Raw genomic sequence first — 13,799 nt, 5'->3', positions numbered from 1 at the left:
TTGCACTGAACACAAAGTTTCATTCTTATTCTGCTTCAGAGTAATTAATTTACTCAGCCCAGTGCATCTATTACAGAAATAAGACCTAGAAGGAATATATACTGGTAAAGGTTAAACATCATGGCTATTATAGTGGGTTAGAATTCAAAAGGTGTCCCATTCAGAGTTGTCCCAGGTAGGCTGTATTATTAGGCTCAAGTAATCTGTATCACCTAAATTAACAAGAACCTTAGGTCCAAAGAGTAAGTGCCACCCAATGAGAAGATGAGTTAATGGTGAAAGTGGATCCAAAACTTGGATCTCCTAATTTGTCCTTTTTCCTCTCAAGCCAGATTTCAACATATTAAATAGTAAGAAACCCTAATATTAAGAGGCAAACTATTAATTATTAATATTTATTAATAGTAGATACATGATAAACCCATTTAGGGTAGAGTCTTTGCTTGTTTTGAATTCAACAGTAAATGGAAACTGAAAAGGCCAGGATTAGGAGGTGAGCAATTCAAAGAACAAAACCAGCCCACTAAATGTGCTACAGAAAACAGTACTTCTAAATAATTTCGAAAGGAATAATACTGTGCAGAACCTAGTAAAATACATTATTTTAACCTAGAAGTAAAGGTGATCCCATATTGGATTTTATTTTAAAAGTCTGGTTTACTCCCTAGATGTAGGCCCAAGTATAAATTTATAAAATTGACTCACCTGTCCCCAAGCTGCAGCAACTGCAGTGAGAAATAAGAAGCAAGACTATCTCATCATCATTGAAGCGACTGCACAAAAATCCCTAAGGTGCAGTCTTAACTTTGTCGTGAAGTTGTTTGGAATTAGAAATTTCCATTTCTACAACTCCAATACTTTGGCCACCTGATGCTAAGAACTGACTCATCTTGAAAAGACCCTGATGCTGGGAAAGAGTGAGGGCAGGAGGAGAAGGGGACGACAGAGGATGAGATGGCTGGATGCCATCACCGACTCAATGGACGTGGGTTTGGGTGAACTCCGGGAGTTGGTGATGGACAGGGAGACCTGGTGTGCTGCGGTTCATGGGGTCGCAGAGTCGGACACGACTGAGCAACTGAACTGAACTGAACTGTACTTCAAGTAAACACACCGAGCCTGGTAGGGTTAACTGAGTAGAAGAGTTGGTTTCTTCTTTGGGAGGATGTGATTAACAGAAACTTTCATACACTTGGACAGCAATGTAGCATCTCACAGACTTGAAGATATGTTTTCTCTGTGATCTAGCAATTGTACTATATATCACCCCAAAGACACTCTTATATGTGTTTACAAGAATTCTCACTGCAAATGTGTTTGTAGCAGCAAAATTTTAAAAACAAGTGTCATTTCAAAGATGGATACACTGCAAAACAGCAATTAAAATGGAATTAGGAGGCCTACACACATCAACATAAACTTCAGACATGTTGAATGAAAAACCTAAGTTGAAAAAATATGCCATGATTTTAACATGCAACATTACATACACAAAAACTGTGCATAAGAATGATAAACCAAATTCAGAAAGCGTCTACCTCTGAGGACAGAGGCAGGGAAATGAGATGTGGGAGGGCTGAGAGGGATTCAGTTTTATCTGTAGGTGTTTATCTGACACAAACTGACATTAGATAAACTAATAAAGCAAGTGGTATGTTTTTAAAAAAATTCTTTTTCTACATGCTTGAAATCTTAAAGACCAACCAAAGAAGTGTGGGAGGGAAGGTGTTGCTATTTCCAAATTAAACCTAATATCTAAGATTCAGAAGTAGCTCTAAAAATCGTGATGCCAAGCCATTAGTTCAGAGATGTGACTCATCTCATGACACAGATCATCCAAAAGCCTGAAAGCTGCACCACAGCTGGGACATTCCTCTAAGTCATAATCAGTCATTTAAAAATTATTTTTGGACATAGACAAGATGGCAGAATAGAAACCCCTAGACCTCACTACCTCAGAGAAAAACTGACTTAACAACATATGGTCCAAAAAGCCTTCATAAGAACTCCAGACACCAGTTGACAATCTCAAAACCAAGAACAGATACACTTAAATGAATAATTTGAAAAGCAGTTTTATTTCAACCATGTCAGCCCCCTCCTCAAGCCAGCATAGCTCCTGCTTGGGAGGGAAAGCCCACCCACCCTGTAGCTCCTCCTTTGGGAGGGAAATGGAAGACTGGAACAATCCCCCACTGTTCCAGGTTTTGGGGGGCTGCCCAAGAGACTTGATTTCAGTTTGGCCTGATTAAAAGCACCATTCTTGAATGCCTGGGGGACAATGAGAACAAAAGACAGCTCAGGGAATTGCTGTAGTATCAGACAATCTCGGACAGACACTAGACAAAGCAACCCTCGGAAAAGAAATCTGGTTGGGGGATGAAGAATTGGAGCGGGGGCGGGGAGGAGTTTATACATACAAGTACAGAGATTACACAATCCTATAAAAGGTTTGAGAAACTTCTCTAGCTGGGAAGCTCAGTTCATTTCAGTTGCTCAGTCGTGCCTGACTCTTTGGGACCCCATTAACCGCAGCACGCCAGGCCTTCCTGTCCATCACCAACTCCCGGGGTTTACCCAAACTCATGTCCATTGAGTCAGTGATGCCATCTAACCATCTCATCCTCTGTTGTCCCCTTCTCCTCCTGCCTTCAATCTTTCCCAACATCAGGGTCTTTTCAAATGAGTCAGCTCTTCGCATCAGGTGGTCAAATTATTGGAGCTGACAACACTGGTGATATTTCCCAGTACAAGTCAGTCTGTAAAGCAGGCAAAGGTACCTGTTTTTTCAAATGCAAAAATCAGAACAAAGAAAATAACAAGACACATGAATAAACAGGGAAACAAAGCTCAAAGAAACAAAATGAATCTCCATAAACTGACCAAAAAGAAATGGAGATCTATGAATCACCTGACATATGGTGGACACATGTCATTATACAGTTGTCCAAACCCACATACAATAACAAGAGTTAACCCTAATTAAGGTAAACTATGGACTTAGGCTGATTCTGATGTGTCAGTGCTATGTTCATCAATTATAACAAATGTACCACTCCAGTGGGGGATGGTGATAATAGGGAAGATTAGACATATATGGAGACAGTAGATATATCAGAAATCTTTGTACCTTATGCATACTTTTGCTGAGAATCTGAAATTTCCCTAAAAATAAATTCCATTAAAAAGACCAAAAAAAAAAGGCTTCAAATCAACAATCTAATTTTACACATCAAGGAGCAAGGGAAAAAAACAAAAAAAGAACTAAACCCAGTTATCAAGAACTAAACCCAGTTATCAGAAGGAAGAAAAAAAAACTGGAATAGAAATAAATGGAAATATAGAAAAAATAAACAAATTTAGTAAATGCTGAGCCAGAATAAGAGAGTCAACATAAATCAGAAATGAGAGAGAAATTAAAAAGGGATCATATTAGACTATAATGAACAACTGTATGCCAACAAATTGGATAACCTAGAAGAAATGGATACAATTCTGGAAATACGCAACCTACAAGAGTGAATTGTGAAGAAGTGGAGATTAAATCAATCATCAAAAGCCTCCCAACAAAGGAACCCCAGGACCAGACAGATTCAATAGAGAAGTTTAACATTTAAAGAATTAATACCAATCCTTCTGAAACTCTTCCAAAAAACTAAAGAGGGAATACTTCCAAACTCATTCTATGAGGCCAGCATTATCCTGATAGCAAAATCAGACAAAGATATAAGAAAATAAAACTACAGACCAATATGCCTGATGAATAGATACAAAAATCCTCAAAAAAAAAAAAAAGCCCAAAACAAGCCAACTAAAGCCAGTTGCATCTTAAAAGAATTACATAGTATCAGTTCCATTCAGTGCAGTTCAGTCGCTCAGTCCTGTCCGACTCTTTGCAACCCCATGAATCGCAGCACACCAGGCCTCCCTGTCCATCACTAACTCCTGGAGTTCATTCAGACTCACGTCCATCGAGTATATAAGAAAATAAAAACTGTCCATTATCAACTATGGACAGGTGCAATTCCTGGAAAATAAGACTGGTTCAATACATGAAAAAAATCAATGTAATACAGCACATCATCAGGAGGTCAAAACCCACATGATTACTCTCAAGAGAAAAAGCATTTTACAAAATTAAACATCTCATAATTAAAAGAAAAAAAAACCTCAATAGGAACAGAAGGAAATTACTTCAACATAGCAAAGGCTACATATGAAAATCCACAAGTAACATCATATCCAAATGTGAAAAACTGAAAGCTTCTCCTCTAAGACCTTAAGTTTTTAAGGTAATTTGAGAATATAAATTCACAACAGTGATATTCACTGAAATCACTGAATTCATTATAAATATATGTATCTTTAAAACCTTTGTGAATCCACATGAAATCAATAAATAGGTCAGTGTGAAGGCAGAAGTCCAGATATTAAGAGAATGTATGAAACAAGAATGGAAGACAAACAGGAAAAGTGAAGTTAAACAAAGAATGGTCATATTTGGATAGGTAAATGGGTATGTTCTTGAGCAAAGGAATGATGATGCAGAACAAATACATTTAATACAATTAAAATACAAATACATCCTCCAACCACACAGTTCAAAGCTTCCACACACATCTTATATAATAGCTTTGAAATCTATAAAGCCTTACCATTTTAATATGTGAGGTTAAGTCAACAAGAGATTTCTGTGTGGAGACAAAAATAGTCTTTTTCTTCTAAGTCTTTTAGCCTAACATAGTTTAAACTGTAGCCACAATTCAAAGATGCTGAAAAGTGGAACTAGAGAAGATTCTGCTAGTGATTTTCATTATAGCTAGGTAATCATTTTCATTACCTAGAGTGAAAGTCATTCAGTCGTGTCCGACTCTTTGAGACCCCATGGACTATACGGTCCATGGCATCTTCCAGGCCAGAATACTGGAGCGGATAGCTGTTCCCTTCTCCAGGTGATCTTTCCGACCCAGGGATTGAACCCAGGTCTCCCACATTGCAGGTGGATTCTTTACCAGCTGAGCCACCAGGGAAGCCCAAGAACACTGGAGTGGGTAGCCTCTCCCTTCTCCAGCGGATCATCCCGACCCAGGAATTGAACCAGGGTCTCCTGTACTGCAGGAGGATTCTTTACTGGTAGCTGAGCTACCAGGGAAGCCAAAGAGTTAAACAGGAGCCATATTTGCTGGCCATGTTTTATTTGTCCTTTTTCTTCAAACAGGATAACCAAAGATACAGACAGTATTCCATAAAGTAAAATAGATGAGACAAATTCTAAGAGACTGCGATGCCACATGCTACATTTAACCTAATTTTATTCATGCTTGCTTTGGGATGGGGAATAGATCATTCAGTAAAAACATACAGTAAAAACAAAATATGTCTTATCATGTACAACTTTTAAACTACAATAATGATGTACCTTAATTACTTCCATGCACACAAGTCTAACATTACAGTTTTTTAAAAAATAAACACAATTAAGACTTCTAGGAGCATTTTATAATAAAGTAATTCCTAATTTTTCTTTGTAGATAGATCAAGCACCTCCAAAATACAAATTCCTATACACAGTGAGCGCTTTACTTAAAATGAATACTTAAGTAAATTAAGTACGTGGACAGCCTTAGGATAAGCTGACATTATATATTCAGCTAAGTAGGCAACAAACCATAGTGCCAAATGGAAAAAAGTGTATTTGCAAATAAATCTCAAAAACTAACTTTTTATCATTAAATACAGAAAATATACTGATTTGCTAAAATAAATAAGATGTGATGTAACACTTCACTATAAAGAATGCATACCAGAACATTTATAAACAGTGAGTGAATCTCATTAAGAAGAGTTTACTACAATAAACGCTGGCTAAATAGAAGTGCATATTGTGAAGCACTATGGGTGGTATATGTTTTGCCACATACTCTTGTTACCTTGAGGTAGATAACACATGTGTACCAAATTCGGCATTCATTTTCAGTTGCTGCTGGTATCATGTGTTTTTAAGAAATGTGTACAGTATGAAAAACTTGAAAATACTCATGAATGAAAAATGTTTTAGGAAAAAAATAGATATTTTCATGCAATTATGTACAGTCTCACTGTGTAAATTTCAAGGCAAGATTTTTGTTTCCTGTAAAACAGATCATTGTTCTATAAGAGAATGTTTTTTACTTGTCTTAGTGCATTTCTTTTGTCTCCTCCTGCATTGCATTATTTTGCTCTATTCTTTATTTTTGTGTGCAAACGACATGCCAGTTAAAATGAAAACCATCTCACATGTAGAAAAAAAGTCTGGATTTTAAAAACCAAGAAAAAAATCCTTTCTAAATGACACCATCTGATTCAAGTAAAAAAAAAAAAAAAGACTTAAACACTAGTAATAAAAAAGACAAAACACATTTCATGAAGAATACAAAGAGAAATGTCTGCTGAGTGTTTTAGTTCAGATGTTTCAGAATGCTGCTGTATGTCTTATGAGGAATCTGAGGGGAAGATTTCATAGCAGAAGGTGTTAATGTGGCCTGTATTGACTTAAGTGGTGACCCAACTGGACTGTGAAACTGTGGGATGCCTATGGATTCAAGCTGCTTGTTGAAGAGGAACTCCCCACTGCTGTTCAGAAATCCTTCCTCATTTCCTCTCTCCCCAAGCTTCCCATCCTCTACCGGCTCAGTTTCTAGCATTTCAGTATCTTCTTTCCTGCTAAAAAACTTGTCCAGGTAACTGGTGTAAGTGTTTTCCTTTTCAATTTGCTCATCTTTCCTTACCTCACAACAAAACTGATTTATGAGAAAACAGTCCTCCCCACCACCCACAAACTGGCTATCCCAAGAAGATTGATACAATGCTTCTAATTGAGCCAAATTTGCCATTCCTTTTTCCTGTTTTTCTCGGCTTACTGACTTTGATATCAAACTTTTCAATTCTAATTGGGACACTGAGCTATTCAAGTCATTTAATTTGTCAACAACATCAGCAGCCTCATGTTGTGAACTAAGTTGAATAGTTCCTGCAATAAAGGAATCAAAGTCAAATCCCTGATTCTTTTCCCTTTCTTTTTCAGCCAGTTGCTGTGATGCTTCCTCTAAAGCTATCTGGGCTTTAACCAATCCATTCCTTTCACATTTTGACTTGCCCTTCTTATCAGATTTTTCTTTGCTTTGTTCTTTCCAATTAGAAAGATCTATAATAAGCTTGGGTTCATAATAATGATTAACTTCACTCTCTCTCCAAACTAAGTTATCTAAATATGATGATGACCTCGTTTTGTAGTTACAAGTATGGCTACACTCCAGATCACAGTATTTGTTTTCATGATGATCTGGGTACTGCCAACAAGGCTCAGTAGAGTAACTGGTGTCAAAAGCAGGATCCTCCAAATACTTTTCACGATCTCCATCCAAATATTTTCGAGGATCAACTTGTACATCTTCTTCATCAGTGACATCAGACAGAGCTCTTGGGTCTAGTTGAACTTCCTCAATATCAAAGTTGTTATGTATAGGCCAATCATGCTCTGAAAATTGACAATCATGGTACCTGAAAAAAATTAATACATTAGTGTTACTCCAGGTATATGATTTCACTTTCAAATTTACTGCATGCCTTTTGAGTCAAAGCACTGTGCTTGCTAGGTCTATGAGGGGAATAATAAGAGTATTAAGTCATATAAGAATTTATAATCTTAATGGATAGGTAAGCCCTGTTACTATATAAAGCAGTATGATGCAATGGAGCATATAATTATATAAACTGCACATAAACAGCTGAGTGGCTGGCTGGTCTACAGTTCAATTTCAAAATTTCTATAAACATAATTTCACACACGGGTGAAAAAGAAAACCTTTATGGCCACAAAATGTAGATCCCTAATTTCAATCAGGTGCCGTACAGATTTTCACTCTATGGTAATAAAGCAGACTAGAGGAAGGCTTGCTGGAACTCATCACCATAAGTAGAACAAAACAAGTCTCCATGTAAATGTGTTACTGAATGTGGTATCCTCTTACTGACACATTACAGCAAGGTGCCCACACTACAACCAAGTACAGGCAGACTAAGACACAAGCGAAAACAGTGGTGGTTGAAGAGGAGAGAATAGAAAAGAAATCAGATGACTTAACTAATAAGTATGGTAGAAAATGTCGAGATTGGAAGACATCTGGGTATGTGAGAAAACAACTATATATATAGATAGTAGAAATGTTCATGTAGATGGTTGGCAGATATGTTTGATCATAAATACTTCAACATTTTAGGAGTTAAAAAATGCAACAAGTAAACAAACTAATTTCAACATTAACTACTTCTTGTTCCAAAGTAGCGTTTAATTTTTCCCATTATGTATATACTAAGCAGTAACTATTAAATATTGAAATTACATAAAGGCTATTCAAAGACATCAATAAGTTTAGCAGAAAGCCAAAAAGACCATTTCTAAACTTTTAAGATTTTTACATTGTCTTATCATATACAATTTAAAATAAAACTCACTAAATTATGTTTTATTCAAAACAAAAGCTTTTCCTAATTTAGGGTCAGTTTTACCTTTCCCAGTTATAAATGTGACTATGAGTTTCATCCATAAGCAAAATATCATCAACTTCATCTTCAATATGAAAAGGATGACTTGAGATTGGCTCATCCATTGGAAAAGAATAAATGCTCATGTAAGGATGGGAAAGCGCTTCTTCTGCTGTCAACCGATCCATGGGGCTGAATGTCAAAATTTGTTCCAGGAAATCCAGTGCTACAAGAGGAAGGAAAAAACCTTAACTGTACTGGAGGTCCACCAACCCATAAAGAAAAAAAGGGATTACACAATTAAAAGGTAAGTTAATTGAAGTTCTGTCAGAGAAACAAAACAACTTACTTGATTCACTGATTAAAAAGACATGTGTCCAAGAAACAAAGTAAGTGTCTGAAATATATCCCAATCTCATATTATGGCCAATTATAAAGGAAAAGGAATATATGAAGTTGAACCATATGAAATTTTCATTTTGTCAGTCAAAAAACAGCAATTTCATATGGCATAACCTGATACATAGGTCCTAATTTCAGTTCTGCAACTCACTAGGTTAGCTGGATTACTAGCTATGTGGAACTGGAGAGGTTAAACTTGCTGAACTTCCATTTTTTCATGTGTAGAATGGATACAGAGATAGGTATAAGGTATAAAAATGAAATGTATAGTGTTTAGTGCTCAATATAAAGAAAGCCCCTTGCTCCCCTAACTTCATTGACCAGCTGTTGTACTAATTTTGTTGACTTCTGTTTCACACCAATCATACTACTGCAGATCACACAATGCATTTGATCACTTTAGGGCTACAGCATAGCTACCACAAACCCAGATCTTTTCACTAATTCAGACTGCATCACTGTCACCAGCCTTCTACCACCACCACACACTTGAATGCCTTATGAGTGACACCATCTTCAACTCTGAACCATTCCCACCTTCTACTTTTTCTGTTTCCTAGTTATACAGTACTGATAAAAGCTGGATGCAAAATCATGTGTGTGTGTGTGTGTGTATGCACGTGCGTGTCTCTCTCTCTCTCTCTAAGCTCTCTACAGACTCACACATACTGTGGAATTTCAACTGGCCTTTGAAATGGCTCAGCAATGTTCCTCACCATTTCTTTTTGCTCTCAATCTTCTCATTGTTCTAAGCAGATAAACCTTCACATTTATCTCAATCCCTACTTCTTCACTCTGGTCTGTCACACATCTACTGATCCTTGCCTTCTATCTCAACAGAAAAGCTAGTTAGCACTTCTCTAAAACTAAGCTGCACTCTAGAAAGGACCTTATTCTCAACTCCCGATCTCTCATTAATATTAAAAGTAGCTGACATTTATACAGTGATTTATATTCCACAAAGTGCTTCACTACATTATCTCATTCAATCCTCAGATCAGTCCAATGAAGTACTAAAGAGAAGAAAGGTAAGGCTCCTTGTTATTCATACCCTTCAGTGGCCCAGGGCTGAGGTTCCTGCCTGTGCTCCAACTTTTCCCCACCCTCCTCTACTATATTACCCTAACCTAGGAAATGATTTCATGATACATCAAGCTGTTCTTGGTTCTTCTGCAAGTCAATGCCCCACGTGTCTCAAGGCAACAGACAATCTAAGGCACAGTTACTGATAGTTGACTCAGCATAACTGCCATTCTCAGAGTGAAACATATCCAACTACATGAGAGGAATATACTCTAGAATCCCTAAAACTGATAGCAGGGAGAAAAGGGAGGGCTAACAGTCAGGCTGAACTCCCCAATGTATGCAAATAAAAAACATTTCCATCATTGTGAAAATTCTATTGGATAGCCCTGCTCTAGAGGAAATCAGTCTATTTACTACAATGGTATGCTAAGGCAAAGAAATAAGTGGTAAACTATAGAGAAAGGGAGGATAAAAGGTAACCATGAAGGAAAATTTAAAAGATTTGGGTATCCATTTAAAGACACTAACCAGTACAGGGTTCCAGTAGTCTTAATGTGTCAATTCACATGTACTTAATCTTGTCTGCTTTTTCCCTCTGAAGATCATAAATAGAATGTGAGAAAGGAACATATACTACTCTAAGAGTTCCCCATTGCTCAGAAGGTACTCTGCCTCCAAACAAAATTCCAGTGGTAATGAAGAAGAAACTTGCAGAGCACATCTATGTAACAAGTCTTTAGCTTCAGGAACTTTGAACACTCTGCAATGCATTTGTACGCGAGTACAGGTGGCACTAGTGGTAAAGAATCTGCCTGTCAATGCGTAAGATGCAAGAGACGTAGGTTTGATCCCTGGGTTGGGAAGATCCCCTGGAGTAGAAAATGGCAACCCACTGCAGTATTCTTGCCTGAAAAATCCCGTGGACAGAGAAGCCTGATGGGCTACAGTCCATGGGGTCGCAAAGAGTTGGACATGAATGAGTACGTGCGTGCACCCACACACACACAGAGTTCTATCACTTATAAAAATCAAGAATCCTTGTTCAATGGTTACTTTAATGAACCTATTATCAAAGACATTTGTTCAACACATTATGAATAAATCCCAGGCACCAACTAAATATTCAGGTTAGTTCACAGCTGACTAATGAGGACAAGGGAAAAGAAGATTCAAATTTAATTAGGTTACAAATGCCTCAACAGCAACGTTCTGTATTACTAGCTTGCCTGTTTTGATAAGACTCAGCAATGGCAACAGTGACTCCAAGCCAATCCCTGAGCACTCTCTCTCAATTTGGCTGAGCAGGGTCATACCTGCAGAGCAGACACATGTCCTGCTTGCCTCCCCACCTCTGGATTCTGATTTAACATTCTGCACTTTTTAAAGAGTTCCAACAGACAACTCTGAGGCATAGTCAAGTGCTACATGACTGCTGTTCAGTTATGAACAGGATGCCATCATGACAGTGGCAACAAGATCAGGAGTCAGAAAGTCAGCAATATATTACTGACTGTAAAGATACTCTAACAGATGGGTTAAAAATGTAGCATTCCTGAAAAGGAAGCTTATGAAACCTGTTGAAATTAAATACAGTTGCTTCCTTCTCATTCAAGCATTTAATAATGAGTTCCGAGCATAGCTGAGGGGAAAAAAGACAATGTCATCAGTTTTGCCATCCAGTGCCTATTTCTCAAAACACTTGCTAAGTTAAAGCACTTTGATACACATTAACCTTAACTACATAATGATCAGAGTGGGTGATATGAACAATAAACATATAAAGAGAAAGTTTAAGATGTTTAGGAAACTCTATCTCCCTAACTTTATGATTCAGGAAAAAACTATCACAATTCTGGCATGGATACAGCTAAATACAGTACAAAATCCTTAAAGGTATGATACAATCAACTTTTAAGGAAGATATTTTTCATTTCTAATGCTCTTCTTTTAAAAAATGTTATCTTACTACAGATAACTATTACAGCATTTAGACTTTTGTATCTTATTTGTATCAACAAACCCTGAAGATACATCTCTCCATTCTGATGTATGAAATTAACTGCTTTAATGGTCAATGAAGTTTTGATTCTCTCCATGTTCCTATTAAGTCTGCACAAACTGTCACATTTAGCACCCAGTATTACTAACACCAATCTGCAATCTTTTATGTAACAAGTTTGTTCATATGTAGTTTTGATCTTTCCTCCATCTTTTCCTTGCTCTAAAACCCCTGCTTTCCTTCAAATCAATACCCTCTTTCATATCTAAATCACACTTATATTTGTACCCTTACTTACTTATCATATAACCCTCAGAGAATCCCATTCCAGCTCAGTGAGAGTCAGTGATAAACACGTTCACCTAGCAGAGATGATCAGAAGTAAAAGTTGGAAAAGCACATGGAGTCAGAACCAGAAAAGAGGGGTACACTGGAATCTGGAAAATTATTCAGAGCAAAGAAAAGATTCCCAGCCTAAGTGCTTGGCTATAAAAAGGAAAGCAAGAGCTTAAGTTTTAGGTGCACCTTGAGTGTCTAAAGACTATTTGGGAGAATGCCACATCTATAACAATAAAAAGCTAAAGCTTCCCTACACACATCCTGCTCACACACAAACACACCATTACATGATGGTTACTCTTCAGTTATAGTACCTTCTCGACTAATTCCTGGAAGCAGCTGAGTTAAAGGTTTGTGTGGCTCAGTCATGTCATTTCTAATGTAAACTGGAATTACGCTGAGAAGCTCCTGACGATCTTCCTCATGGACAACAGGAATAGATTCTAAAATCAGCTGCATCTGTTCAAGTTCATGTGCACCTAGATAAGATTAAAAAATACCAAATACAACATTAATAAACACATTTCTCAATGTTTAACCTATTGGCAATAAACATTCTAAAGCTACAGGAAACTAACAGAACTATAATGACCATCAAAGAGGAAAATGGTTTTAACTGCAGATTTTAATCAGCAGATTGCACTACTTTGAACATCATCATCAATCTGCTCAAAAAGCTTATCTTTTTCAAATTCTGCTCATTGATATGTTCAGTTTTAGCTGCTTTGTTTCCGTAAGAAATTGACTTGAAGTCTGGCCTCATATTAAGGTATCAGAAAGTAGTGAAAAAAGCAATAAACTGAGATTTAAAAGATGAGATTCTAGTCTCAACCATACATACTAATTAACTCACTATAACTTGGAGAATATTTAACATGGTGATGATTTAATTTCCCTATCAATAAAATAGAGCCTTAGACTAGATTTGTGAAACAGAAAGTTTTATAGTTATGGATTAAGCTCAGTTAACATTTCAGAACCACTATTAAAGAAATAAAAGGGGAAACTTCAGGGTAAATGGGCAGCTAATATTTAAAAAACAAAACATTCATTTGTTTTTCCACTTATTTCTAGAAACTCATTCAATAATCAAAATTTTTCTTGAGTGCCTACCATGAGCAAGGTACTTTAGAATACACCTGTGAAACAAAACTGACCAAATTCCTGCCTTCGTGGAGCTCACAGTATAATGGAGGAAGACAGATAACAACTTCTGTAAACATTTACATCAAACAGTGACAAATGAAGAAAATTAGAGTAAGCTAAGGGGGACAAAAAGTGAAGAGGAATTAAAAAGCCTCTTGATGAAAGTGAAAGAGGAGAGTGAAAAGTTGGCTTAAAGCTCAACATTCAGAAAACGAAGATCATGGCATCTGGTCCCATCACTTCATGGGAAGTAGATGGGAAACAGTGGAAACAGTGTCAGACTTTATTTTGGGGAGCTCCAAAATCACTGCAGATGGTAATTGCAGCCATGAAATTAAAAGACGCTTACTCCTTGGAAGTAAAG

The 13,799-nt window shown here is 37.0% G+C and overlaps 1 protein-coding gene across 5 annotated transcripts in view; it reads right to left on the bottom strand.

The window, feature by feature from the left end:
* Nucleotides 1-5,173: 5,173 nt before the first annotated feature.
* The window catches only part of MAPK6 (mitogen-activated protein kinase 6), a 34,256-nt gene continuing 25,630 nt past the window's right edge, over nt 5,174-13,799 (bottom strand). For all 5 annotated transcript variants that reach the window (XM_010836744.1, XM_010836745.1, XM_010836743.1 and 2 more), the window contains 3 exons: nt 12,604-12,768; nt 8,548-8,749; nt 5,174-7,539 (listed from right to left, as the gene is read on the bottom strand). In XM_010836744.1, coding sequence (XP_010835046.1) covers nt 6,438-7,539; nt 8,548-8,749; nt 12,604-12,768 — 1,469 coding nt within the window. In that variant the 3' untranslated portion in view covers nt 5,174-6,437. The remainder of the gene's footprint in view (nt 7,540-8,547; nt 8,750-12,603; nt 12,769-13,799) is intronic.

The sequence above is a fragment of the Bison bison genome, unplaced genomic scaffold (assembly GCF_000754665.1).
Source record: "Bison bison bison isolate TAMUID 2011002044 unplaced genomic scaffold, Bison_UMD1.0 scf7180017864066, whole genome shotgun sequence".
In the NCBI taxonomy this organism is placed as follows: Eukaryota; Metazoa; Chordata; class Mammalia; order Artiodactyla; family Bovidae; genus Bison; species Bison bison.
The sequence above is the reverse complement of the archived record's forward strand: the minus strand, read 5'-3'. Positions and strand labels throughout refer to the sequence as shown.